Below are 25,048 nucleotides of genomic sequence, written 5' to 3' on the forward strand. Positions count from 1 at the left end.
CAGTAAGATCAGAGGAAGGGTGGGGGGGCTTTGCAATGACAGGATGGGAAGCGATAGAGTTCAGACTACCTGATTAGCACCATGTCCAGCGTTAAAGGTGCAGTCCCAATTAATTGTCCATGTGCACAGATTATTGCAGCAAAGCCTCCAGGTCCATAACGATGTGATCCCCCTCAGAATGACACGGTGAATTATACATCCTATAGTCACTAGTGTGAATTAGTCTGTGTTGTTCTCTGGATGGTTGTAGTTGACAATTGCTTCCACATTGGAATTATGCAAAATTGCTCAACCCTCATTGGCATATAATACCTTAAAATAATGCTTGGACATAAGATATTGGTTGTTAGCACCACTCCCTGTTCCATATTTGGGCATGGAAGCTGAAAGTGAAAGTCTCTACAGAATCCATTTTGAGATGACAGACGTACAGAATTCACCCTAAACTGGAGAGGGGAAAGAAGTAAAGTAAGTACCAAAGTTGAGAGTGAGAGTGACTACCTGATGTAGTCTAAGGAATTAACAGTGTTTTAAAGAATGGTGTAACGGATTACTAGTGTTTGAAAGCTGCATCACTTCTTAGTACTGAAGGACAACACGTAATCAAAGAGGAAGTGAATCATGGTGATCTGTGAAATGGATGTTAAAATGGAGGATGTGTGCTAATACATGACTAGTGTTGAATCCAGTGATGGTTATCCTGTTGTGTTTAATCCAGCGATGTATGCACCACTAATGTGTTTGATCCTGGTTGTGTGGCAGTAGGTGGGATGTAGGCTACAGTTGTCGGCTGTGGTTCTACCTGAAAGAGTGTCACGCTATCATAGCCCTTTTATTATATATTGCGTTTTAGAGAGAGCCTGATGCCATTATTTGTGTTCACAGGTCAGCTGATCTGGGACTCCCCTGAGGGAGCACGGTCTTTAAAATGAGTCTCTCTGGGGGGAGAGAGGAGGTTGCTACTGCCTTTAAAATGTCACCCTATGTTAAGGATGACATAGACCACAAAGTTGAAAGGTGGGAGTAGAGTCTGTGTGTGTGTGTCTGAGCTCAGCAGTGATATTATTTCATCATTAGGGAGAATAAGGGCTTGATTCAATTCAGCAATGTTCCAGCATTCACAGAGACTGTGTTCACAGTAAACGCTGCATATGTCGGCTCAATCAAATATTACCTTTGCATTTCAATCGTTCTATACCGCAGAATTTCTGCAATATGGATTGAATCGGGCCCTAAATGAGACTGAAGGCCTGTTCTGTTGTGTTGAAGCCCAATCCAACAGGAGAGACCAGTCTCACCTGTACCCAGCTGTGTGTCCATGAAGAGTGACCAGTCTATGATGGCTCCAATCACATTCGGAGAGAAAAATTCTGCTTCTAAACAGAGGTAAGAACTCTGCTTTATGTCATTAGAGAACTGTCGGTACACTTGCTGTGTGTATGGTATGTAGGCTGTTTCCTTGTAGACTGTTGGTAATGGAAATGACTTTGTGTGTGTATAGAGGCAGTGCTATGTTCAGTAAAAGAGGACATCAGCACCTGGTCAAATATATAAGAGACTGAAGGTCAGTTGTGTTGAAGCTCAATCCAACAGGAGAGACCAGTCTCACCTGTACCCAGCTGTGTGTCCATGAAGAGTGACCAGTCTATGATGGCTCCAATCACATTCGGGGAGAGAAATTCTGCTACTAAACAAAGGTACAAACTTGCGGGACTGGCCTGCCTATTGAGTAGTGGACACTTCCTCAGTGTGTTTGTCTTCTCCCTGGTCGTTATGTCTGTCTTTGATTTTCTCAACCAACAAAACCAGTCGGCACATACATACAGTAGATAGAATCAATGAGCTGTAAATCCTTTTTTCAATACATACAGCAGGTTGTGAAGACTAGGAACTCTGTTCTCTTCATGTTGTTGACAGGATCGAACAGGAGAGGCCAGTCTCACCTGTACCCAGTTGTGTGTCCATGAAGAGTGTCCAGATACAGTCAGTTTCATTCAGAGAGGGAATCTCTGCTACTAAACAGAGGTAAGAACTCTGCTGTGCACAGTGCTGTGTGTATGTAGGACGTTTCCTTGTGGACGGTTGGTAATATACATTTCTTTGCTGTGTGCGTGTACATGACACATTTGTCAAGAATCCATTATCTGCCAAATACCCTCTCCCTCCCTGAGTTGTATATGTGTGGTAACCTGTGTTTGCCTGTTTGTATGAACTCTCCAGGTGTGTAAATGGTTATGCAAAGTTATGTGACCTCATGTTTGTCCACAGAAACAGTCTGGAGAGATCACAGTCAGAGACCGAGACAGAGAGTCAGTTTACCCAGAGTCATCAAACGGACCTGTCCTCCATATTCAGGGTGGGCTGGCTTAGCTATGTTTTACAGTCTTCACAGTTGAAATAAATCAATTGTTAAGATTAGCTAAACTTATCATATACTGTTCATGAAAAGCTTTTGATTGTAATCTTTTTATAAAATTATTAACTGATTGTATAACTTTTTACATTCTATGTTAGTCGCTCGAAGACGATATCATGACTTTTCTGAAGAGTCAGTTGAAGAGGTTTAAGAGGATTCTGAGCTCAGAGTGCTTTGAGAGCCAGGGGGAGGACAAGGAAGTAGTGGATATTGAAATTGCAAAGCAGGAGAGCAATGCCAGGGAGGGAGCTCTGAAGATCACACTGCATATGCTGAGGAACATGAACCAAACAGAGCTCGCTGACATACTGGAGAAAAGTAAGTCTTAAAGAGTGAATCTACAGTAGGGGGAACAGCACCACTGGCCGCCCCACCACTGTTGTTATTGTTTTTGTTGCCGAGCTGAGGCGCATTGTGCAGCATTAGTCAAATAAATTGCAGTACATATGCTTTTCTATCGCGCGTGCAATGATGTCTGAGGGAAAAAACTGTATTTGTTGTTTGCAGTAACTTCTTTCTTGTTGTAATATCGCAAATGGACGTGGCAGTTTCACCATTAAGGATTCCAGCTTTAAGTCTTTAACCTGTTAAACTCTGAGCATTGTTTTGTACTCAGTACCGGGAGCGCAAGCTTAAGTGGACTCCGAAAGTAGTAAGTGACATATCTTTTGAAAACTACATCACTTGTCTTTTTGGAAATCGAGGTCAAATCTTACTGCTGGCAAAGTCATAAGAATGCTCCCGCCCACACCCAGTGCGCTATGGTCGTATTCATAGGTATGCAATTTAGGTAAACTCACCAAAGTTGCGAAAATGTTGTATGCATGGAAAGGGGTACACCCTAGTGGTCATCGTAATGCAGTGCATTTATCATCCAGATTTCAAGGTCAACTCCCTCTGCTTGGTTTTAAATGGTCTATGTGGCATCGATATGAGTCAGAAACATATTTCTAGAGTAAAAATTGTCTACAAAGTGTAAATAGGATAGTTTTGGTTATAAAGTCAGTCTCACCCAAAACTGAGTATTGTGAGTGATTTCATCACAACTTACTGGAGGGTTGGGTATGGATTACGATCATGCCCACTAACACGAGAGATGCAGCTGTGCTGATTGCGCTGTGCACGCTCCATTCAATCATAGCCTGCCTTCCATAGTTGAGAAAATGTATTTCCATTTTTAGAGCGGTCACTCGACTATCTTATCAATATAATAGATAATCCTTGATGTATCTAATGAAGGTAGATTAGCCTACAATATATGTTTCTCATAGAAAATGCCACCAGAGGGCTTCAGAGTTTAACAGGTTAAGCTACACTGAAAGGGATATTTCATTTACCAAGATGCATCTATTGACATATTGTATTTCATTTACCTAGATGCATCTATTGACATATTGTATTTCATTTACCTAGATGCATCTATTGACATACTGTATTTCATTTCCCTAGATGCATCTATTGACATACTGTATTTCATTTCCCTAGAGCAGGTATTCCCAAACTGGGGTACGCACAATGCCGTCGGGGGCACGCCAAATATAAATGTGATTCACTTTTTTTTTAAATGTAGCCTAGTCTAATAATTAACATCCAATCACATTAACCGTTACTCTCTCGCGGGAATTCCATTAACGGTCCGTATGTAGCCAAACGTAGCTACTGCTCATTCTGTTTGCTCTAAAATGAATAAATGGTTTAAAAAAGTAAGGCCCGCGTCCATAGAGACGCATACCAGCTCTACTGGTAGTACTGCTACTACCAGCAGTACTACACCTGCACCGGTCGACGACACAAGTTGTTCTGCTTCCACGAGCACATCCAATGCTAGCATCAGTAATTCTACATTTGTTGTTAGCCCAGCTAGCATGGACACTGACAGTTGTGAATCTGATGCAGCCGAAGAGCTACTGCCCCCTTACCCGGGAGAGCACCGAACTTCAGACAGGGACGTTGGACTTAAGTCCTCCACAATAGTATGGGGCTTGCCTGTCCTAGCCACTCGGTAGCTCACCATGTAAGACGCTTCTAGCCCCTTCTTATTAATGGTATCAGTTGCTTTTATATATGTCTTACTACTCGAAGTCGTCTTAATTCTCCCTCAAAAAATTCCTGTGGCTTATTTTTCAAATTGGCATGTTTTGTTTCAACAATTACTGCTTCGCATACAAGCCAGTGAATTCTATTCGTTACAGCTGGATGAGTCAACAGACGTGGCGGGCCTGGCACAGCTCCTGGTATATGTTCGTAGGAAGACATCCTCTTCTGCAAACCACTGGAAACCAGGACAACAGGAGAGGATATTTTTTAAGTACTGGACAGCTTTGTGACATCAAATGGTCTTTGGTGGTCAAGATGTGTTGGTATCTGTACTGATGGAGCAAAAACCATGCCAGGGAGACATAGTGTAGTGGTAACGTGCGTTCAAGCAGTTGCTCCCGACGCCACTTCGGTACACTGCAGCATCCACCGAGAGGCTCTTGCTGCCAAGGGAATGCCAGACAGCTTGAAAGAGGTTTTGGACACCACAGTGAAAATGGTTAACTTTGTTTAAGCAAGGCCCCTGAACTCTTGTGTATTTTCTGCACTATACAATGATATGGGCAGCGACCATGTAACGATTTTACAACATACATATGTGCGCTGGTTATCAAGGGGCAAAGTATTGACACGTTTTTTTGAATTGAGAGACGAGCTTAAAGTTCTGTTTACTGACCATAATTTTCACTTGTCTGACTGCTTGCATGATGACGAGTTTCTCACACAACTGGCCTATCTGGGTGATGTTTTTTCTCACCTGAATGATCTGAATCTAGGATTACAGGGACTCTCCGCAACTATATTCAATGTGCAGGACAACACACAGGTCTTTCCATCATTGTATGATTTTTTGTGTGCAAATGAACTCAAGCTTACGGACAATGTCAAATGTGATATAGCGAAGCACCTGAGTGAGTTGGGTGCGTAATTACGCAGGTATTTTCCCAAAATGGATGACACAAACAACTGGATTCATTATCCCTTTCATGCCCTGCCTCCAGTCCACTTACCGAAATCTGAACAAGAGAACCTCATCGAAATTGCAACAAGTGGTTCTGTGAAAATGGAATTGAATGAGAAGCCACTGACAGATTTCTGGATTGGGCTGCGCTCAGAGTATCCTGCCTTGGCAAATCGCGCTGTTAAGACACTGATGCCCTTTGCAACCACGTACCTATGTGAGAGGGAATTCTCGGCCCTCACTAGCATGAAAACTAAATACAGGCACAGACTGTGTGTGGAAAATGATTTAAGACTGAGACTCTCTCCAATACAACCCACATTGCAGAGTTATGTGCATCCTTTCAAGCACACCCTTCTCATTAACCTGTGGTGAGTTATTCACTATAAAGAGCAAAATTATTGATTATTATTATATTATTATTTGTGCCCTGGTCCTATAAGAGCTCTTTGTCACTTCCCACGAGCCGGGTTGTGACAAAGACTCACTCATTCTTATGTTTAATAAATGTATCGTATAGTGTGTGTGTGACAGGCTTACAATGATGGCAAAAAACAACATTTGAGAGCGTGCTGACCCTGGTGCTAGAGAGGGTACGCAGCTGGAGGTTGAATGTTTGAAGGGGTACAGGACTATAACAAGTTTGGGAACTACTGACCTAGAGGCATCTATTGACATATTGTATATTACAGTGTCAATAGATGCCTCTACGTAAATGAAGGACCTGCACAGATATTATCCTTAGTTGACATGCAGGCTATCTATCTCCAAACGTGTGCAACACGAATTCAAATATGTTTTACAATCTGTATTTTCTGTCTTTCAGATGAGCTTGCTGTGAAGTGCCAACGTAAACTAAAATCTAATCTGAAGAATAAGTTTCAGTGTGTGTTTGAGGGAATAGCTAAACAAGGAAACCCAACACTTCTCAATAAGATCTACACTGAGCTCTACATCACAAAAGGTGGAAGTGGAGAGGTCAATAATGAACATGAAGTGAGACAGATAGAGGCAGCATTCAGGAGACCAGCAACACAAGAGATCTCAATCAAATGCAATGACATCTTCAAATCCTTACCTGGACAAGACCAACCTATCAGAACAGTGCTGACAAAGGGAATCGCTGGCATTGGAAAAACAGTCTCTGTGCAGAAGTTCATTATGGACTGGGCTGAAGGAAAAGCAAATCAGGATGTCCAATTCATATTTCCATTTTCTTCTCGGGAGCTTTATTTAATGAAATACAAGAAACACAGTTTGCTAGAACTTCTTCATCACTTTTTTGTAGAAACCAAGGAATCAGGAATCTCAAACTATGAAAGTTACAAAATTCTGTTTGTCTTTGATGGACTGGATGAGTTCCAAATTCCCCTGGACTTCCAGAACAATGAAAGCTGGTGTGACATCACAGAGTCAACCTCAGTGGATGTGCTGCTAACAAACCTCATCAAGGGGAATCTGCTTCCCTCTGCTCTCCTCTGGATAACCTCTCGACCTGCAGCAGCCAATCAGATCCCTCCTGAGTGTGTTGACCAGGTGACAGAGGTACGAGGGTTCAATGACCCACAGAAGGAAGAGTTCTTCAGGAAAAGAATCAGTGATGAGAATATGGCCAGCAGAATCATTTCACACATAAAATCATCAAGGAGCCTCTTCATCATGTGCCACATACCAGTCTTCTGTTGGATTTCTGGTACAGTTCTTGAGCACATGTTGAAAAAAGGAAAGAGAGGAGAAATGCCAAAGACTTTGACTGAGATGTACACACACTTGCTGGTAGTCCTGATGAAACAGATGATTGAGAAATATCATAGGAACGATGAGACACATCCACACTGGAATGAAGAGAGCATTCTGTCACTGGGAAAGCTGGCATTTCAACAGCTGGAAAAAGGAAATATGATTTTCTATGAGGAACACCTGCGAGAGTGTGGCGTCGACGTCAGCGAGGAGTCTGTGTACTCTGGAGTGTGCACACAGATCTTTAAAGAAGAGAGTGGGCTGTACCAGCAGAAGGTGTACTGCTTTGTGCATCTGAGCATTCAGGAGTTTCTGGCTGCTGTATACGTGTTTCTCACATTCAACAACAGTGGTGTGAATCTAATGGTTCAACCTGAATCAACCTCTGAAGTACTTACGCCATTCAAAAACAATCCTACATTTTGCCTCAATGTAAGCGCAGTGGAGATGGCCTTACAGAGTGAGAATGGACACCTGGACCTGTTCCTCCGTTTTCTTCTCGGCCTCACACTGGAGTCCAATCATACTCTCCTACGAGGCCTACTGACACAGACGAAAATCAGCTCACAAACCAATGCTGAAACAGTCAAGTACATCAAGTGGAAGATTAAGGAGAATCTCTCTCCAGGAAGGTGCATCAATCTGTTCCACTGTCTGAATGAACTCAATGACCATTCTCTAGTGGAGGAGATCCAAAGCTACCTGAGCTCAGGCAGTGTCTCCAGAGAAGAACTGTCTCCTGAACAGTGGTCCGCTCTGGTCTTTGTGTTGCTTACATCAGAAGAGGAGCTGGATGTGTTTGACTTGAGAAAATACTCCAGGTCAGATGAAGGTCTTTTGAGGCTGTTGCCAGTGGTCAAAGCCTCCAGAACAGCTCAGTAAGTACAGTACATGGGTATTCAAATTTATAGTCATAACAAAAAAACATATGTATGTACAGTGGGGTCTGAAATTATTGACACCCTTGATAAAGATGAGTAAAAATGACTGTATAAAATACAACATTCAAATACGTAGCTATATTGTATGCCAAAAAAGGGGGAAATTATATATATTGTATACTAATAAAATTGCTCAGAGAAAGAGATTTTGTTTAACAAGGCATATTTTTTTTCTCAAAAAGGTAAGGGTCAAAATTATTGACAGCCCTGTTTTCAATACCTCTCCTTGCAAGGATAACGGCACTGAGCCTTTTTCTAAAGTGTTTTATGAGTTGGAGAACACATTGGAAGGGATCTTAGACTATTCATCCATACAGAATCCTTCCAGATCCTTGATATCCTTTGTCTGTGCTTATGGACTACCTTCTTCAATTCAAACCAAAGGTTTTCAAGTCCGGAGACTGAGATAGCCATTGCAAAATGTTGATTTTGTGGCAAATTAACCATTTCTTTGTGGATTTTAATGTACGCTTGGGGCTATTGTCTTGCTGGAAGATCCACTTGCAGCGTAGCAGAGGCAACAATGTTTTTGGCTAAAATATCCGAGTACTGATTAAAGTTCAGGATGCCGTTGAACTTAACATGGGTCCCATGACCAATGGAAACAAAATAGACCCATAACATCAAAGGTCTACCATGATATTTTACAATAGGTATGGGGTTATTTTCTGCTCATGCATTCTCATTTCAATGCCAAACCCACCACTGGTGTACGTGGCCAAAGAGCTCTATTTTCATGTCATCTGACCAAAACACCAGTTCCAATGCAAGTGCTTATTAGATGTTAAACAAAATATTTTTCTCTGAGCAATTGTATAATAAAATAATATAATTTCCTTTTTTTTTTAGCATACATTATAGCTCAGAAATTAAATTATTTATTTTATTTATATTTGCTCATCTTTATCAAGGGTGTCAATAATTTCAGACCACACTGTATATATAACATGAAACAAAGTGTCATTAATCTTTTCTCTAAAGTGACATGACATTTGACTTTTCAAATAGGTTGGAAAGTTGTGACCTCACAGAGAAATGCTGTAAAGCTTTGGCATCCGCTTTAAACTCCTCACACCTGAGAGAGCTGGATCTGAGCTACAATCCTCTAAAAGACTCAGGAGTAAAGCTGCTCTCTGATGGACTAGGGAGTCCACACTGTAAACTGGAGAAACTGAGGTCAATATTTCTGTCATTTTTAAATAAGGGTTAGCAATTGTTCAATAGATCCACATGTTTATTTGCATTTGATAACAGCTAAACAATACATTGAAAGAAAAGTCCTGACTGTGAATCAAAACGTAAAAGCATACTCACCCCTGTCCTTCAGACTTAATGCATATATTTTTTTTAATAAAAAAATGTATTTCACCTTTATTTAACCAGGTAAGCCAGTTGAGAACAAGTTCTCATTTACAACTGCGACCTGGCCAAGATAAAGCAAAGCAGTGCGACAAAAACAACAACACAGAGTTACACATGGGATAAACAAACATACAGTCAATAACACAACAGAAAAAATATATGAACAGTGTGTGCAAATGTAGTAAGATTAGGGAGGTAAGGCAGTAAATAGGCCATAGTGGCAAAATAATTACAATTTAGCATTAACACTGGAGTGATAGATGTGCAGATGATGATGTGCAAGTAGAGATACTGGGGAACAAAATAAATTAAATAACAATATGGGGATGAGGTAGTTGGGTGGGCTGTGTACAGGTGCAGTGGTAAGCTGCTCTGACAGCTGATGCTTAAAGTTAATAAGGGAGATATAAGTCTCCAGCTTCAGTGATTTTTGCAATTAGTTCCAGTCATTGGCAGCAGAGAACTGGAAGGAAAGGCGGCCAAAGGCAGTTTTGGCTTGGGGATGACCAGTGAAATATACCTGCTGGAGCGCGTGCTACGGGTGGGTGTTGCTATGGTGACCAGTGAGCTGAGATAAGGCGGGGCTTTACCAAGCAAAGACTTATAGATGACCTGGAGCCAGTGGGTTTGGCGACGAATATGAAGCGAGGGCCAGCCAACGAGAGCTTACAGGTCGCAGTAGTGGGTAGTATATGGGGCTTTGGTGACAAAACGGATGGCACTGTGATAGACTACATCCAATTGGCTAAGTAGAGTGTTGGAGGCTATTTTGTCAATGACATCGCCGAAGTCAAGGATCAGTAGGATAGTCAGTTTTACCTGGGTATGTTTAGCAGCATGAGTGGAGGAGGCTTTGTTGCGAAATACGAAGCCGGTTCTAGATTTAATTTTGGATTGGAGATGCTTAATGTGAGTCTGGAAGGAGAGTTTACAGTCTCACCAGACACCTAGGTATTTGTAGTTGTCCACATATTCTAAGTCAGAACCGTCCAGAGTAGTGATGCTAGTCGGGCGTGCGGGTGCGGGCAGCAATCGGTTGAAGAGCATGCATTTAGTTTTACTAGCATTTAAAAGCAGTTGAAGGCCACGGAAGGAGTGTTGTATGGCATTGAAGCTCGCCTGGAGGTTTGTTAACACTGTGTCCAGAGAGCATATGGAGCCAGATGTTACTATATGAGTGTACAGTAACTCACAAGATTTGAGGTCTGTCCTTTAATGTTAGATTTAAATGCTTGGAAATGAGGCCCGTAGTGATTAGCTAAATCTCTCTTTCGCTCTCTTTGGTAGTCGGTTGGTTTTAATGATGACGACTGCTGCAGTAACTAGGGGTTTATTGTGGGTTCTTGATTGGCTCAGGAGTTTGAGTTTTGAAGCGCAGACTGAACAGTTGTCTACTGCTGTGAGGGTTTTGGAGTTCCAGGTGGATCAGGAGGAGGTGACATTTGTGAGTTGACTGGGCTGCATATTGCAGAACATGAGGTTGTGTTTAAAACGCTTATGGGTCGGCCTGTCATCCAGTGCGTGTGATATACACTGAACAGAAATATAAATGCAACATGTAAAGTGTTAGTCCCATGTTTTATGAGCTGAAATAAAAGATCCCAAAAATGTTCCAGGCGCACAAAATGATTATTTTGTCACGCCCTGACCATAGATTGCTTTGTATGTTTCTATGTTTTGTTTGGTCAGGGTGTGATGTGGGTGGGCATTCTATGTTGTATGTCTAGGTTGTCTATTTCTGTGTTTGGCCTAGTATGGTTCCCAATCAGAGGCAGGTGTCAGTCGTTATCTCTGATTGGGAGCCACGTTTAGGTAGCCTGTTTTTCTTTGTGTTTGGTGGGTGGTTGTATCCTGTGTTAGTGTTTTCACCATACGGGACTGTTTCGGGTTGTTTGTTTTGTACTTTAGTTATTTCGTTCAGTGTTCATTTTGATTTATTAAATATATCATTATGGACACTTACCACGCTGCGTATTGGTCCGATCCTTGCTACTCCTCCTTAGACGAAGAGGACGAAACCCGTTACATATTTCTCACAAATTTTGTGCACACACAGAGATGTTGCTGAGCCTGGCTCCCAAGTGGGTGGGCCTATGCTCTCCCAGACCCACCCATGGCTGCGCCCCAGCCCCGTCATGTGAAATCCAAAGATTAGGGCCTAATTTATTTATTTCAATTGACTGATTTCCTTATATGAACTGTAACTCAGTAAAATCGTTGAAATTGTTTCACTTTGCATTTATGTTTTTGTTCAGTATAGTTCGCAAAAGAAGATCCTTCTTGGGAGACAGTGTTGGGGCATCCTGATGGTATGGCCGGTCCATTGGAGCTGTGCCTTAATTCTATTTTTTTAGTAGAGTGGTTGGAAAGGATGTGGAGCACTGGAGCTGTGCTCATGCACCACTCTGTAAGTGATGAGCGGGATTTCCGACCACTCAACTCCACTCACACTTCTGCATTACCTCCAGGTTGGAGACTTTGTCTTGCCACCGGATACCCATAATAAATCTTAGAGATCATGTATGGAATATCTCCAGCTGTTTGACGTGGTGACTGTACAGGGTCCAAGTTACAAAGCCATACAGCTGGGTTGTGATGACTACCGCATTATAGATTTTCATCTTTGTGGAAAGTGATGGTGTGATGGTTGAGCGTCCTCTTCCTCAGCCTTCCCAATGACTGGCTTGCTTTCTGAATTCTGTTTGTTATTTCTTGTCGAGTGAGCCATCCTGGTCGACATTCTGGAGCTCAGATCCACTGAGGTGGATGCTGAGGGCCACTGGGTTGGAAAGGGGTGATGGTTTACTGAGGACTACAGATTTCTTTCAAGCTGATGGTCAGACCGTAACTCTTGCAAGGTACATCAAAGCAATCTGCCAATGACTAGAGGTCCGTCTCTGTGTGCGCGAGAAGCCTGTCTTTGCTCGGAGCCTGCGCAGATCGTAGATTGAACTACCCTCCCTGTATCTGATGTAGATGCCTTTGTTAAGGTCCTTAGTAGTGTGGTTGAGTACGTTGGAGATGGGAAAGGCTTCAGAAATGTCACCACCACAGCGGACCTGGCCTTGCATTCCGTCATGGAGTAGACGGATGATGTTGATTAGTTTTTGCGGGCAGACACATTTTTGGAGGATCTTCCATAACCCCTTCCTGTTCAGTGTCGAAAGCCTTGGTGAGGTCTATAAACATGCAGTAGAGGTCCATGTTTTGCTCAATACATTTTTTCTTGTATTTTTTCTTGTATTTGCTCTATAGTTGTTGCTGTCTGCTTTGCAGCCTTTGTTTTTATACAGCGCAACAATGGTAGCATCCTTGTACCCCTGGGTAATTTCCTCTGTTTCCCAGATGCTGGTAAAGATGTCATGGAGTAGGTAGCCTAGTGGTTAGAGCATTGGACTTGTAACCAAAAGGTTGCAAGATCGAATCCCAGAGCTGACAAGGTAAAAATCTGTTGTTCTGCCCCTGAACAAGGCAGTTAACCCACTGTTCCTAGGCTGTCATTGAAAATAAGAATTTGTTCTTAACTGACTTGCCTAGTTAAATAAAGGTCAAATGAAAAATAAAAATTGGCACAGCTGTTTTATAGAGTTCGGTAGGGATAACGTTGTGCTTTCCTTGTGCTTTCCCCAAGTTCATCATGCTGATATCTTTTTCAGTTTTCTCGAGTGTAGGTGGTTCATCCAGGTGATGTTGGATGGCCTTTTGGGGCATCAGGTTTATGGCTAAGTAGTCGGCAATGGATGGTCTGTTCTGGAGTTTACTGAAGTGTTCCACCCACCTCTCTGCAATACTTATCTCTGAGGAAGGTTTTCTCATTTGCTGATCTCAGAGGTGACGTGCCAGACTTCACTGGTCGGTGTATGATTTTGAGGCATTCAAATAACTGTTTGGTGTAGTGTGTCTGCATACATTTGTGTGAGCTCTGTTAGTCCCTCCCACCATTGATCTTGCATCGATCGGAGCTGGCTCTTGTAATTTTGACGTCCTTATTGTCTCGTTGACACACAATGATATTATCCATCAGGTGCCGGTGCTTGGATCTTGGGTGCATCCATGTAGTTTTGTACTACTTTTGTAGTCTGCTTGCCTGAAATGGTGTTCGTGATGACGAGGCTATTATCTGATAATTTACTCAGGAGTAGGATCTAATTTCCATTCATGTTCCCCACTCCCCACATTTTTGGCAATGACTCCTTGCCAGTTGGTGTTGGCGATGTCTTTGCCCACCCCAGCATTGAAGTCTCCAGCAATGATTAGTTTGTCATTCTGGGGAGTTGATTGGGTTATGTTGTCTAGCTCTGAGTAGAACTGCTCTTTCACTTTGTCAGGGCTTGGTAATGTAGCTGCGTAGGCCCTGATTATTGTGGCATGCCTAGTCTTGTTGAGAGGAATCCTGATTTTCATTAGCCTTTCAGGATGTGTAACAAAATCTTTGTCTATCATTGTTCTAACGTTCCAGGCAGATATTTTGTTTTCTATAGACAGAACATCATTCATGTGAATACAATGTGAGGATACTCAGTGAGGTTAAAAGTGTAATTGACAGTCTATCTCACAGAGATGCACTACAAATGGTTACATGTCTTAATATCATACACGTAACAGGGGTGATACAACTGCATATGCAGTCCATCATGTTGGTAAGAGGGAGAACTATACAACTAACATTCTCCCACCAAAGGGTAATAGTGTGTTTAATGAAATTATGATAAACTCTGCAGGCTGTCAGACTGTCAAGTCAGAAAGGAAGGCTGTGCTTCTCTGGTCTCTGCTCTGATGTTAAAGCCCTCACATCTGAGAGAGCTGGACCTGAGTAACAACCCCCTAGAAGACTCAGGAGTTAAGCTGCTCTCTGATGCACTGGGGAGTCCACACTGTAAACTGGAGACACTTAGGTCAGTATTACTGTAATTGTCAAAAAATGTATAACTGTGTTTATAAAGTGCCGATATCAGTATTTGATGCATTGTGTAACAATTGAGTATCAGTTATCTGCATATTGAAGAGCAAAAACATGTACTTTAATAACCAGGGCCGGCTAACATACAACAGAGGATAATAGTGTGTTCAGTAAAATTATGATCAACTCTCTGCAGGCTGTCAGGCTGTGAAGTCAGAGAGGAAGGCTGTGCTGCTCTGGCCTCTGCTCTGAGGTTAAACCCGTCACACCTGAGAGAGCTGGACCTGCATGGCAATGACCTAGAAGACTCAGGAGTGAAGCTGCTCTCTGATGGATTGGGGAGTTCACACTGTAAACTGGAGACACTGAGGTCAGTAAGCTAAATGTTCCTGCAATGTACAGTTGAACTTATAGTAACTGAGTATATAGTAAACATCACCCAAAAGCCTGTGATATCTGTTCAACCACCCTAAACAAATGGATAATAAACTTCTAATTTGAATAAACATAATTTATGACTTGAACATTTTGTAAATGTGATGAAATGAATATCAGTTGAACAGGTAAGATCACAGAGGTGAACTGCATATGGTACTGGTATGAGCTCATAATGATGGGGAGAACATAGCTAGCATTTATCCCTTACAGCACCAGAGGGTAGTAGTGTGTTCACTAAAATCATGATCAACTCTGCAGGCTGTCAGGCTGTAAAGTCAGAGAGAAAGGCTGTGCTGCTCTGGCCTCTGCTCTGATGTTAAACCCCTCAGCCCTGAGAGAGCTGGAGCTGAACTTCAATCACCTAGAAGACTCAGGAGTGAAGCTGCTCTCTGATGCACTGGGGAGTCCACACTGTAAACTGGAGACACTGAGGTCAGTATTCCTGTAATTGTTCAACAGGTGATACTTTTCTACAGATCCAATGTGTTTATAGAAGGTTATATCAGTCCTTTGTTCATTTGAAAACAGCAACAAAAATATTTTGAAAGAAAAGTCCTGATTGGGAATTAACACTCACCCCTGTCATTTAGACTGACTGCATATCAGGGCCAGCGTTATGGCCCGCCCTACCATACCTCCTTGCCCGTCCAAATAAAATATAGATAATTTATTTGACCGAGACGCGCGCCGACAGAAAGACGCATCAATCTCAGATGAAGCATCCCTGCGAGCAAAACAGCGCCACTCTGTCTCAGTATGTGTACACCATGTATCTGATGTTGTCTGGACCAGACAGCATCAGATACATGAGCTACATATAGTAAGACAGATGGGCACTCTTTCGCTCACTCGGATGCTTTCTCCGGTGAGATAGTTTCAGCAGAGAGGAAGAGGCTAAGCGAGAGGGCTCATTCTCGCCAAAGTCTGTCCGGAATGAGCCCAATACATTTCTATGGGCTTAATATGCAGACCTAAGCTTGTTGCCTGGATTCCCACCTATGGGACAATGACTCCCATTGTTAGGGTGAAACATGAGCATCTCGTCATTATATACAGATCTCTGGTTTCAGGTAGCCACTTGCGATTTGGAAAGGACAGTTGGCGGGTGCACAGTGCACTGTTCGGATGCTGGCGTCCCCTAAAGTAAATTGACGTTTTGCCAAAATTATATAATTAATGCTGTCTAAATAAAATAATTCAAAATACTTCACCAGAGAGCATGACTTAGCAGCAGAGGATCATTAGCTTCTTTAAAAAAATAACTGAATTGTTTCAAATCCCAAGCGCGTAGGCCAGCGGTTCCCAAACTAGGGGTCATGACCCCATGTGGTGATTTGAAAATGGGGTTGCGAGAGAAACTGAAATAAAATAAATTAAATCGTGCTTGGTGGTAGCCGTTAGATGTGGTTGTAATATACAGAGTGGTTTCTGTTTTCTTCCTACAAATGTGGCTCTATCTTTTGAACCGTTTAAGTTAGAAATTATTATATGACCCCATCACTGAAAGAGAAGAGTTTCCGGAACGTATTTTCTGTTTCCCTCTACAATGCCCACAGGCCGCGCAGGACTTACTAGAACAGAGTGGACAACAGCAGGCATTAAATCATACTGGGGGAAAAGGACATCATCAATGATGATGTTCTTTTCTACACAGAAGATTATTCAAAATTATTGCCTGATCATCTTCTGAACTTTCCAATACCTTTCTGATGCATTTCAGTCACTTCAAACCAGACTTCCTTCAGATTTAAAAACTGTCAAAAGTACTGTCAGACAGTTTTGTAATAGACCGTCACAGCCCAAATAAAAAAAACTCAATATTGGCCTTTCTTCACACGGTGGAGTCACAAACGTTTTTTGATATCAAAATGGGGTCGCGGGACAAAAAGTTTGGGAACCTCTGGCATAGGACTATTTAGGAAGCCAGCAATTTGGGCAGCGTGTGTGGAAATATGCCTAGCTGATTATTGAGTTGCGGCTGTCAGTGAAAAGCATCTAAAGTATGTGTGAAGACAACGTGTCTTGAGAATCATTTTAAATGTTGAGACAAGAAAAAGGGGAGGGATGTGGGGTATGGCGGGTCTCTCTCCAGAATGCGGTCTCATTATTTAATTCTAGGAATTGTTTGGCCTTTGACTTTCTTTTTTCTTTTTTTTACCCCCTTTTTCTCCCCAATTTCGTGGTATCCAATTGTTAGTAGTTACTGTCTTGTCTCATTGCTGCAACTCCCGTACGGATTCGGGAGAGGCGAAGGTCGAGAGCCATGTGTCCTCCGAAACACAATCCAACCAAGCCGCACTGCTTCTTAACACAGCGCGCATCCAACCCGGAAGCCAGCCGCAGCAATGTGTCGGAGGAAACACCGTGCACCTGGCGACCTGGTTAGCGCCCGGTCCACCACAGGAGTCGCTAGTGCGCGATGAGACAAGGATATCCCTGCCGACTAAACCTTCCCTAACCCGGACGACGCTGGGCCAATTGTGCGCCGCCCCATGGTCCTCCCGGTCGCGGCCGGCTGCGACAGAGCCTGGGCTCGAACCCAGAGTCTCTGGTGGCACAGCTAGCACTACGATGCAGTGCTAGTACTGCGACCACTGCGCCACCCGGGAGGCCCGCCTTTCTTTTTTTATCAATTCCCCATCGGATACAGTGCATTCGGAAAGTTTTCAGACCCTTTGACTTTTTCCACATTATGTTACGTTACAGCCTTATTCTAAAATGGATTAAATACATTGTTTTCCTTTTATTATTAAAATGTATGGAAAATAAAAAAACAGAAATACCTTATTTACATAAGTATTCAGACCCTTTCATTGAGACTTGAAATTGAGCTCAGGTGCATCCTGTTTCCATTGATCATCCTTGAGATGTTTCTACAACTTGATTGGAGATAAACCTGTGGTACATTCAATTGATTGGAAATGATTTGGGAAGGCACACAGTTGACAGTGCATGTCAGAGCAAAAACCAAGCCATGAGGTTGAAGGAATTGTACTTAGAGCTCCGAGACAGGATAGTGTCGAGGCACAGATCTGGGGAAGGGTACTAAAACATTTCTCCAGCATTGAAGGTCCCCAAGAACACAGTGGGCTCCATCATTCTTAAATGGAAGAAATTTGGAACCACCAAGACTCTTCCTAGAGCTGGCCACCCGGCCAAACTGAGCAATCAGGGGAGAAGGGCCTTGGTCATGGAGCTGACCAAGAACCCAATGGTCACTCTGACAGAGCTCTGGAGTTCCTCTGTGGAGATGGGAGAACCTTCCAGAAGGACAACCATCTCTGCAGCACTCCACCAATCAGGTCTTTATGGTAGAGTGGCCAGACGGAAGCCACTCCTCAGTAAAAGGCACATTGCAGCCCACTTGGAGTTTGCCAAAAGGCACCTAAAGGACTCTCAGACCATGAGAAATAAGATTCTCTGGTCTGATGAAAACAAAATGAAACTCTTTGGCCTGAATGGCAAGCGTCATGTTTGGAGGAAACCTGGCACCACCCCTACGGTGAAGCATGGTGGTGGCAGAATCATGCCGTGGCAATGTTTTCAGCGGCATGGACTGGGAGACTAGTCAGGATCGAGGAAAAGATGAACAGAGAAAAGTACAGAGAGATCCTTGATGAAAACCTGCTCAGGACCTCAGACTGGGACGAAGGTTCGCCTTCCAACAGGACAATGACCCTAAGCACACAGCCAAGACAACGCAGGAGTGGCTTTGGGACAAGTCTCTCAATGTCCTTGAGTGGCCTAGCCAGAGCCCGGACTTGAACCCGATCGAACATCTCTTGAGAGACATGAAAATAGCTGTGCAGCGACGCTCCCCATCGTACCTGACAGAGCTTGAGAGGATCGGCAGAGAAGAATATCAGAAACTCCCCAAATACAGGTGTGCCAACCTTGTAGCGTCATACCCAAAGAAGACTTGAGGCTGTAATCGCTGCCAAAGGTGCTTCAACAAAGTACTGAATAAAGGGTCTGAATACTTATTTCAATGTGATATTTCAGTTTTTTTTTTTTTTTTTTTATAAATTTGCAAAAAAGTCTAAAACCTGTTTTTGCTTTGTTATTATGGGGTATTGTGTGTAGATTGATTAGAAAAACAAACAGTTCAATCCATTTTAGAATTAGGCTGTAACATATCAAAATGTGAAAAAAGTCCAAGTCAAATTTCCCAATACTTTCCGGATGTCCTGGATGTCAGCAGTAGGCCTAGTAAATGTACCGTTAATCCCCATCAGTTGGTTACATTAATTTCTGTTAATACATGTTTTTATTACAGTCGTTTACTGTTCTCATTCTCAGAGTGGTAACATTTTTTGCAGAGTTCACAACCTGCCACACAAGTTTTGATTTATTTCCTAACCATAATTTCGAGTTTTCTAAATGTTGTCATTGTCTTTTGTTTGGAGGGCTCTATGTGAGCAATGAGAATGTCTGGTTTCTCTGTCCTGATAATGTTGGGGGAGTGTGCATGCCTGGGCACAACCTGGTCTCAGGGCATTTTGTATTATTCTGTACATAAATCCAAAGACACTCTATTTATTATGATATGTTACATTTCGTATGGTATCTATTTAATTTGTGAATTTACATCATCCATTTCATATGATGTGTTAACGTTAGCTAGCTGGCTAAAGTTATCTAGACTAGGGGTTAGGAGATAGGTTAGGGGAAGAGTTAGCTAACATGCTAAGTAGTTGCAAAGTAGCTCAAAAGTAGTAAGTAGTTTAAAAGTTACTAATTAGCTAAAATGCTAAAGTTGTCCGTGATGAGATTTGAGCACCTTCGTGTTATAAGCCCACCTATTCACCCCGACCAACCACCCTCCTTTCGTTTTTGCCTTCAGTAACCTTCTGTCTAATGTAACCATACCAAACATAACATATACTTATTTGAGCTTCCCGGATTTACATTTACTATGTTATGTCTCGTCTATCAGACCAGGCTGCTGAGAGCACGCACAGAAGTATGCATGCTCACATAGAAGTTAAATAAAGGTTACATTTTTTTTTAAAGACATTTAAAAAGTATGCTGCATGCAAATGTAGGAACATGTCCATTTGGGGATGTCTGATTTGATTGTCTTATTAACTCACCACTAATAAGATGAGTTTCTCAGTCATTTTTTTCTTCACCTCACACAGTATCCTAAGTCAACGAAGTATAGTTTTTAACGTCCATTGCGAATTATTAGCCTCACAGTAGGCTATTTGAAAATGTTTCCAATACTCTCCCCCTCGATAATCACCAGGCCTTGGTGTGAAAGAGCAACATTTCATGATGATCCCTTATATCCACAGGAAACCTCATAAAATAACTGTTCCCTTACCCAAAAACAGCTGTCTGTACGCATGAAACTCTGAGAGCCCGTAATAGGCTTGTTGATACAATGTTGCAAGTTTGCTAGCAACAGCTTCTGGCCAGATCCAGTTGACTGATTTGATACATTGTTGCACTTCACTAGCGGTAGCTCAAGTTAAGACATATAGAAAGTGAGGCAGAGTAGAGAGATGAATGTGATTGAAAGAACCTGAATTTTCATCAGGATATTTTCTACTGTTTTTATTTGTTGGCTTTTGGCTTAGGTTTATATATTTTACTTAGTTGACAATGGAAATTATAAGCCTTCTGCTGCATTCTCTGAGTTCCATGCGCTCATTTATTTAGCTGCCAATGGATCCCGGTGTATCAATATGGCAGAGGCTGGTGCACTGGCATTAGTTGAATTTATACTTTTATATTTTTATCATGCCAATTCAGATTTTTTATGATTAACCACGTGGCAATTATTGTGAGAAACAAAAATGTTATTATTGAAATTAAACTGTTCACGAAAATGCGCATATGAAAATCATAAATGGCACGCAGATTGGTAGGATAAATTGTAAGCTTCCTAAAACTTGAAAATCATGCCTATGGTCTTTACTGTAACACCTATAAAAAAATGCACACATAGTCCCGTGAAAAAACGTGCCCGCCTATGGAAATCAAATGCCGGTCCAACTGATTCCTTCTGCCTCCAGCCCTGCTGCATATAGAGCCAGATATGTGACTATATGGATTACATATAACATATGCCTGTATGATTTGAGGTTCTGACTAAAAAGCTAAACATTAGGGACTATCACCCAAAAACATTGGGGTGATGTGAATGCACATACAGTACACCCCATCATGTCAGTGAAAGGTAGAATTATACAGCTGGCATTCTCTGTTTTCACCACCAGAGAGTAGCAGTGTGTTAACTAAAATCACAATGAACTCTTCAGGCTGTCATGCTGTGGAGTCCGAAGGGAAGGCTGTGCTTCTCTGGCCTCTGCTCTGATGTTAAACCACTCACACCTGAGAGAGCTGGATCTGAGCCACAATGACATAGAAGACTCAGGACTGAAGCTGCTCTCTGATGGACTGGGGAGTCCACACTGTAAACTGGAGACACTGAGGTCAGTATTCCTGTAATTGTTCAACAAGTAATAATTGTCCCTGTGTTTATAGAGGCCAATATAAGTATTTGATGCATTGTGTAACAGTTGTGTGTCAGTTGTCTGCATATTGTAGAGCAAAAATATTTACTGTAACTAGGGCTGTGTAACATGGCCTTTTACTGGGGAAAAAGTATAAACAGGGACAATTATCACCCAAAATCTGGGATGTTTGTTAATTTTCCATATAATACAAAATAATTTATGACATGAACATTTTGTAAATGTGATGACATTAATATCAGTTGAACAGGTAAGATCACAGAGGTGAACTGCATATGGTACTGGTATGAGCTCATAATGATGGGGAGAACATAGCTAGCATTTATCCCTTACAGCACCAGAGGGTAGTAGTGTGTTGACTAAAATGATGATCAACTCTGCAGGCTGTCACACTGTAAGGTCAGAGAGGAAGGCTGTTCTTCTCTGGTCTCTGCTCTGATGTTACACCCCTCACATCTGAGACAGCTGGACCTGAGTGGCAATCACCTACAAGGCTCAGGAGTGAAGCTGCTCTCTGATGCACTGGGGAGTCCACACTGTAAACTGCAGACACTGAGGTCAGTATTAATAAACACTATCCATATAATGAAAATGTCATGTTCTCGTGGGCCCATGAAAGGTTCAACAAATTGTGTGAAGGGTAGGGATGGGCGGATTTCTCCATCCCTTTCTCCGGCCATTGTATTGGGCAGTTCAATGGTGAGAAAGTCTCAGTCCCAGGAGCAAAAACCTGCATCAGGAAATGTTGTCCATCATAGTTCATGTGGGATTCAATGACATTATGAACGGCAGCTCAGAACAGCTGAAGATGGATTTTAAAGAACTGATTGGGTCTCTGCTTGACACCAACAAACGCCCCATAATAAATATCTGGCCCTATACCCTTCCTAAATCGTGGCATTGAACGTTTCAGCTGACTTTTAGCCCTCCATAACTGGCTACGAGACTATTGTAGCTCTGTCAGTATAAATGTTTGATAACTTCTGGAAACAAACCTCGATTTATAAGGTGGATGGGATCCACCCAAATCATTTGGGTTCCTGGATCCTTTCACAGCATTATAAGGCTGTGTTGAGACAATGACTTATCATTGACCCAAACCCAGCTCAGTTAATCCCTACCATTGTGTCACTGAGTTTCCATAATGCTTCAGCAAATGTACATTATCCCAGGGGCGTTGGAAGACACAATGTAAGTAACTTAATGTAAGTCCCTCAAACTGCCCTGAATGCCTCTGCTGATCCTATAGCTGTTGTATGCAGTAATCATTTGCCTATGAACCAAAGTGATACTGTTAGCACTGAGGCGGTGTGCCCTAGTAGGAAGTCCACTGTGTGAAGCTCACCCTGCACTAACATAAATAACATGAGCATGTCTACTTCTGCTAAGCTTCCCAGTAAAGCAATGAAAACAATCAAACATCCCAGAAAAGTGTTTCAAAATAGTCCACGATAACGTACAGTGCATTCGGGAAGTATCCAGACCCCTTGACCTTTTCCAAATTTTGTTACATTACAGCATTATTCTAAAATTGATTAAATAAAACATGTTCCTCATCACTGTACACAAAATGCCCCATAATGACAAAGCAAAAACAGGTTTTTAGACATTTTTGAACCTCAAATCATACAGGCCTATGTTATCTGTAGTCCATATAGTCACATCTCTGGAGGCAGAACGAATCAGTTGAACGGGCATTTGATTTCCATAGGCTGGCACATTTTTTCACGGGACTATGTATGCATTTTGATTACTGCATACAATCGCTATAGGATCAGCAGAGGCATTCATGGCAGTTAGAGGGACATTCATTAGGTTACTTACAATGTGGAACAAGTCAAGGGATCTGAATACTTTCCGAATGCACTGTATGTAGCTTAAGAAACAAGGTTAATGAAATCAATAATTTGCTAGTAACAGATGACATTCATATTCTGACAATCTCTGAAACTCACTTTGATAATACCTTTTTCTTGATACAGTAGCAATCCACGGTTATAACATCTACAGAAATGACAAAGGTGTAGGTGTTGCCGTTTATATTCAGAACCACATTCCTGTAAAGCTTAGAGAGAATCTAATGTTAAATACTGTTGTAGTAATATGGCTACAGGTTCATCTGCCTCACCTAAAGCCCTTTCTGGTGGGAAGCTGCTATAGACGACCAAGTGCTAACAGTCAGTATCTGGATAACTTGTGAAATGCGTTATAATGTACAGTACCAGTCAAAGTTTGGACTCACCTACTCATTCAAGGGTTTTTCTTAATTTTTTACTATTTTCTACATTGTAGAATAATAGTGAAGACATCACAACTATGAAATAACACATATGGAATCTTGTAGTAACTCAAAAAGTGTTAAACAAATCAAAATCTATTTTATATTTGAGATTCTTCAAAGTAGCCACCCTTTGCCATGATGACAGCTTTGCACACTTTTGGCATTCTCTCAACCAGATTCATGAGGTAGTCACCTAGAATGTATTTCAATTACCAGGAGTGCCTTGTTAATTTGTGGAATTTATTTCCTTCTTAATGCGTTTGAGCCAATAAGTTGTGTTGTGACAAGGTAGGGGTGGTACACAGAAGATAGCCCTATTTGGTAAAAGACCAAGTCCATATTATGGCAAGAACAGCTCAAATAAGCAAAGAGAAATGACAGTCCATCATTACTTTAAGACATTAAGGTCTCTCAATCCAGAACATTTCAAGAACTTTGAAAGTTTCTTCAAGTGCAGTCGCAAAAACCATCAAGTGCTTTGATGAAACTGGCTCTCATGAGGACCGCCACAGGAACGGAAGACCCAGAGTTACCTCTACCGCAGAGGATACGTTCATTAGAGTTACCAGCCTCAGAAATTGCAGCCCAAATAAATGCTTCACAGAGTTGAAGTAACTGACGCATCTCAACATCAATTGTTCAGAGGAGACTGCGTGAATCAAGCCTTCATGGTCGAATTGCTGCAAAGCAACCACTACTAAAGGACACCAATAAGAAGAAGATACTTGCTTGGGCCGAGAAACATGAGCAGTGGGCATTAGACTGGTGGAAATCTGTCCTTTTGTCTGATTTGTCAAAATGTTAGATTTTTGGTTCCAACCGCAGTGTCTTTGTGAGATGCACAGTATGTGAACGGATGATCTCCGCATGTGTGGTTCCAACCGTAAAGCATGGAAGAGGAGGTGTGATGGTGTGGGGGTGCTTATTTAGAATTCAATGCACACTTAACCAGCATGGCTACCACAGCATTCTGCAGCGATACGCCATCCCATCTGGTTTGCGCTTAGTGGGACTATCATTTGTTTTTCAACAAGACAATGACCCAAAACACACCTCCAGGCTTTGTAAGGGCTATTTGATAAAGGAGAGTGATGGAGTGCTACATCAGATGACCTGGCCTCCACAATCGCCCGACCTCAACCCAATTGAGATTGTTTGGGATGATTTGGACCTCAGCGTGAAGGAAAAGCAGCCAACAAGTGCTCACCATATGTGGGAAGTCATTCAAGACTGTTGGACAAGCATTCCTTGTGAAGCTGGTTGAGAGAATGCCAAGAGGTGTGCAAAGCTGTCATCAAGGAAAAGGCTGGCTACTTTGAAGAATCTCAAATCGAAAATATATTTTGATTTGTTTAACACTTTTTTAGTTGCTACATGATTCCATGTGTTATTTCATAGTTTTGATGTTTTTACTATTTTCTACAATGTAGAAAATAGTAAAACTAAAGAAAAACCCTTGAATGAGTAGGCGTGTCCAAACCTTTGACTGA

At 42.0% G+C, this 25,048-nt stretch overlaps 1 protein-coding gene across 1 annotated transcript in view; it reads left to right on the plus strand.

Moving 5' to 3' along the window:
- The first annotated feature begins 410 nt into the window (after positions 1–410).
- Positions 411–25,048, plus strand: part of LOC120059369 (NACHT, LRR and PYD domains-containing protein 12-like) — a 32,626-nt gene continuing 7,988 nt past the window's right edge. The window contains exons 1-14 of the mRNA XM_039008372.1: positions 411–468; positions 886–1,017; positions 1,270–1,386; positions 1,581–1,697; positions 1,918–2,025; positions 2,269–2,356; positions 2,515–2,734; positions 6,241–8,032; positions 9,104–9,271; positions 14,179–14,352; positions 14,554–14,727; positions 15,054–15,227; positions 21,062–21,235; positions 21,661–21,834. Coding sequence (XP_038864300.1) covers positions 929–1,017; positions 1,270–1,386; positions 1,581–1,697; positions 1,918–2,025; positions 2,269–2,356; positions 2,515–2,734; positions 6,241–8,032; positions 9,104–9,271; positions 14,179–14,352; positions 14,554–14,727; positions 15,054–15,227; positions 21,062–21,235; positions 21,661–21,834 — 3,569 coding nt within the window. The 5' untranslated portion in view covers positions 411–468; positions 886–928. The remainder of the gene's footprint in view (positions 469–885; positions 1,018–1,269; positions 1,387–1,580; positions 1,698–1,917; positions 2,026–2,268; positions 2,357–2,514; positions 2,735–6,240; positions 8,033–9,103; positions 9,272–14,178; positions 14,353–14,553; positions 14,728–15,053; positions 15,228–21,061; positions 21,236–21,660; positions 21,835–25,048) is intronic.

This window comes from Salvelinus namaycush, chromosome 14, assembly GCF_016432855.1.
Source record: "Salvelinus namaycush isolate Seneca chromosome 14, SaNama_1.0, whole genome shotgun sequence".
NCBI classification, from domain to species: Eukaryota; Metazoa; Chordata; class Actinopteri; order Salmoniformes; family Salmonidae; genus Salvelinus; species Salvelinus namaycush.